Genomic DNA, 3349 nt, shown 5'->3' on the forward strand with positions numbered 1-3349 from the left:
TGATTGGACACCAGGATGCCACTGACACCACAGTTCACAGCCTTGGCAGCATCCTCACCTGACACACAAAATCAGAGAAATAAGCTCAGGGTTTCTGTGTGATGAGCATATTCTGTATTTGAATACAGTTACTCTTGATAGCATTGTTTTCCTAGTACACCTGTGAGGAGCCAGTGTGTATGTACCTCACCAAATGTCTGCGACTTTCATTTTCCTAATACTGCCAAAATATAACCACTGATGTGTGCAGCACTGGATGCTTTAAAGTCTACTTGAAAAGCATCTTAAGTCAAATTTATTTGTATACAACTATCCAGACAAGCCAACTCAGAGGGATAGAAAGGAGTATAAAGATACATGATATAAACCGTACAAAACTAATCAGAGAAATAGAAAAGTCTTGTTTCTTTTTTGCTTCTAATCGGAAGAGTTGTTTTCTGTGTTTGCAGATCTGCAGTAATATACATTTATCAGAGATTAGAGGTTATTTCTGCAACAACTTTGGTAAAAGTAATGTCAAAACAGTTTATTAAGAGAAGATCCAGTCCTCTGTAGACAACTCTTAGTCTGCTCTCTGACATCTAACTTTTAGACCACAAAAAGGTGAACATGAGGGACCACCCACTAGAAATAAAATGGAATCAAATCAGTTTGCAGATGTGGTTCATTAATAAGCTACTTCCAATAATAAAACGTTTTAGGGCTGATTTAAACGAAATAAAACTCGATGATTTCAGGTTTTCAGAAAGTTTGTTCCACAGTTGAGGACAAAAAAAGACTAAATGATTTTTCTTTGTTTTTTTCTTGATTGGGGATATTCTGAAGGTCTGTTACTGCGAGTTCAGTACATAGTGTAAGTTACAATGGATGCCTTAGTATTAAGCTGATTCAGTCCAAGTCCATTTAGTTCTTTTTAAACTAGCACAAGAGTTTTAAAATACATCCATTGTGACATCAGATGCTAATGTATAGATTTGAAAACAGGACCAATGTTCTCAACATTTTTGATTCAGCTCCAGCATCTGAATAAGCTGTAGGAGTCAGATCTTTTGCTAAGACCTGTAAGACCTAAAAACCGTTTTATTTTCTATAAACGAGGGTAGGAGCTATGGTCCTGAGTTGATGACATGTTGGAACACAAAGAGGCCATCCCCACACTGTTCCCACATAGTTCTAGGTATGTTCTAGGTATACTGAAGCACGCGTTCCCTTCACTGTAACTACAGGGCTGAGCCAGCTCCTGAAAAAGAACCCCACACCAGAATCTTACGTCGGCACAGTGTAGTCAGACAAGTCTCCTGACCACATCCAGACTTGTCCATGGAATTGCCAGATGGACAAGCATGACGGGTCACTTCAGAGGACATGTCTGCACTGTTCGACAGTCTAGTGGCGGAGTGCCCCACAACACTGCACTTTGCACTTGCTCATGTAAGACTTAGATGCAGCTGCTTGGCCATGGAAACTGAGCTGAGAGCCTCCAGGTACCTGATTCCATGTGGCCATGGAAGTGCTGGAACACCTGGATGGGTGAGTGAACAGTTTTGGTAATATGGTGGATATATGAGTGAGATGGTGAGACTGTCATGATTCTCTTTCCTCACTCCGATCTGTAACTGTGTGTGTGTGTGTGTCCATCTACCATTTAATACTCCTTTTACAATCACAGGGAGGCGTGTGTGTTTTTTCAGCCACGTGATGTCATCCCAACAGATAGAAGGGTCTATGGCGTTTGCAACATAAACAGCCAGGCCACTGTCATTGCCGTAGTCTCCCTCGGAGAAAGCCAGGGAGGCTGTTGAGAAGTTAGCCATGCTGGAATCACACATGCACAAAGACACGGAGAGAAAGAAGAGTTCAGAGTTGGATGCTACAAAGGAACGTGGTGTAATTACACAGCCTGTACTGTTCTTTTGGTTTCCCTACCTCAGGTGTGGGGGCATCTTAAAGCGGTTGCGCACATCATCCAATCTCTTCCCTAGGTATGGTGTATCCACGGTAACAAAGATGGCTTTATAGCCCGCCTTCTCGGCCCGGCGCACCAACGACAGCGTGAGCTCTCTGTCTTTATAGATGTAGAGCTGCAGCCAGAGGACACCACCACTGCCCAGTGAGGTACTCATTGCTGACATCACTTCCTCTATTGTTGAGGTGGCCCAGGAACTCAGCATCATCCCAGTTCCCATTGCTTTGCATGCTGTGAAGAAATGTTATATTACTGGTGACAATGGTCTTTTCCAAAGAAGTTTCAAAGGGGGTTATGATCATACTTTAACCTAACTAACCCAACTCAGGTATTCAGTAAAGATCTCGCCCTCTCCCCTTCCTCACCTACCTAATATTTTTTCCATAGATCTCTCCAGTTGCCCTTTGCCCACAGCTATGGAGAAATATTTCACTCACTCTCTTGCTTCCAGTATAATCCGCCCCTTTCCTCTCCTATTGGTGATGTTTTTTCTTTGGTAGATAGATTTCTATGGCCTCAACAAAATCACAATAAAGAACAAACTCCTAAACACCTCTAAACTCCTACAGGGGCATGTCATACGTGTGAAGTGTGAGGGTTGTGATGCCCCAAATGCAGAGGCTTTGAGGCAGTGTCAATTTAATCAAAGACTAGCCGCTTAGTAGGCTGACACAAAAAATGAAAAGATGAAAATAAATCAAACTTGAAAACTAACCTATGAGTAGGGAGCAATGGACCGAGAGACACGAGGGAAATGTCCTCATGTCGGGTTTTGGGTTCTTTTGTTTTTTAAATGATGTGTCACTTTTTATACAGTGATACTTAACACTGAATAATATATTAGTCATGCAAAGACTATAATTGTTTAGGATTACAGAACAGAACAAGATAATTATCAGAACAAACTTATAGAAGACCTTGATAACACTATTGCCATATTTTATAGATATATATGTTCTGACAACTGTAATTCCTTCATGTTCCTATGATTTTGAAAGCAATCACATGAATCCATCTTGTAAGTAATGTACTCACTTTTTCGGGGGTAGTATTTGTCTTCAATACAGAACTTTCGAATGATCGAAACAGCCACCGTGAGCATGTAGCACACATGAGGCACAGCAGGGAAGAATGTACCTTTTTTATCTTAGTTCTGTTAATTAACTTTTAATCAGGACACAGTGTTTTTCTGTGTGCTGATGCTGTGCTCATGTCTTCAGCGTGCTGGAATATTCATGTTCCTCCCGTGGGCGGCACTCTTGAGTCACACAGAGAAAAAGTGAGTGAGAGTTTTGTCAGACAGAGAAATGACCAGTGTTGGGACCAGAGATGGGCAGTAACGCGTTACTGTAATCCGATTACTTTTTTCAAGTAACGAGTAAA

At 41.5% G+C, this 3349-nt stretch overlaps 1 protein-coding gene across 1 annotated transcript in view; it reads right to left on the reverse strand.

The window, feature by feature from the left end:
* The window catches only part of hao1 (hydroxyacid oxidase (glycolate oxidase) 1), a gene marked incomplete in the record, with an annotated part of 25463 nt that overhangs the window by 5042 nt on the left and 17072 nt on the right, over nt 1–3349 (reverse strand). Inside the window, 3 exon segments of the mRNA XM_014340346.2 lie at nt 1–58; nt 1643–1815; nt 1927–2197. Coding sequence (XP_014195832.1) covers nt 1–58; nt 1643–1815; nt 1927–2197 — 502 coding nt within the window.

Source organism: Haplochromis burtoni, unplaced genomic scaffold, assembly GCF_018398535.1.
Source record: "Haplochromis burtoni strain Fernald_Lab_line unplaced genomic scaffold, NCSU_Asbu1 Contig_363, whole genome shotgun sequence".
Classification (NCBI taxonomy): Eukaryota; Metazoa; Chordata; class Actinopteri; order Cichliformes; family Cichlidae; genus Haplochromis; species Haplochromis burtoni.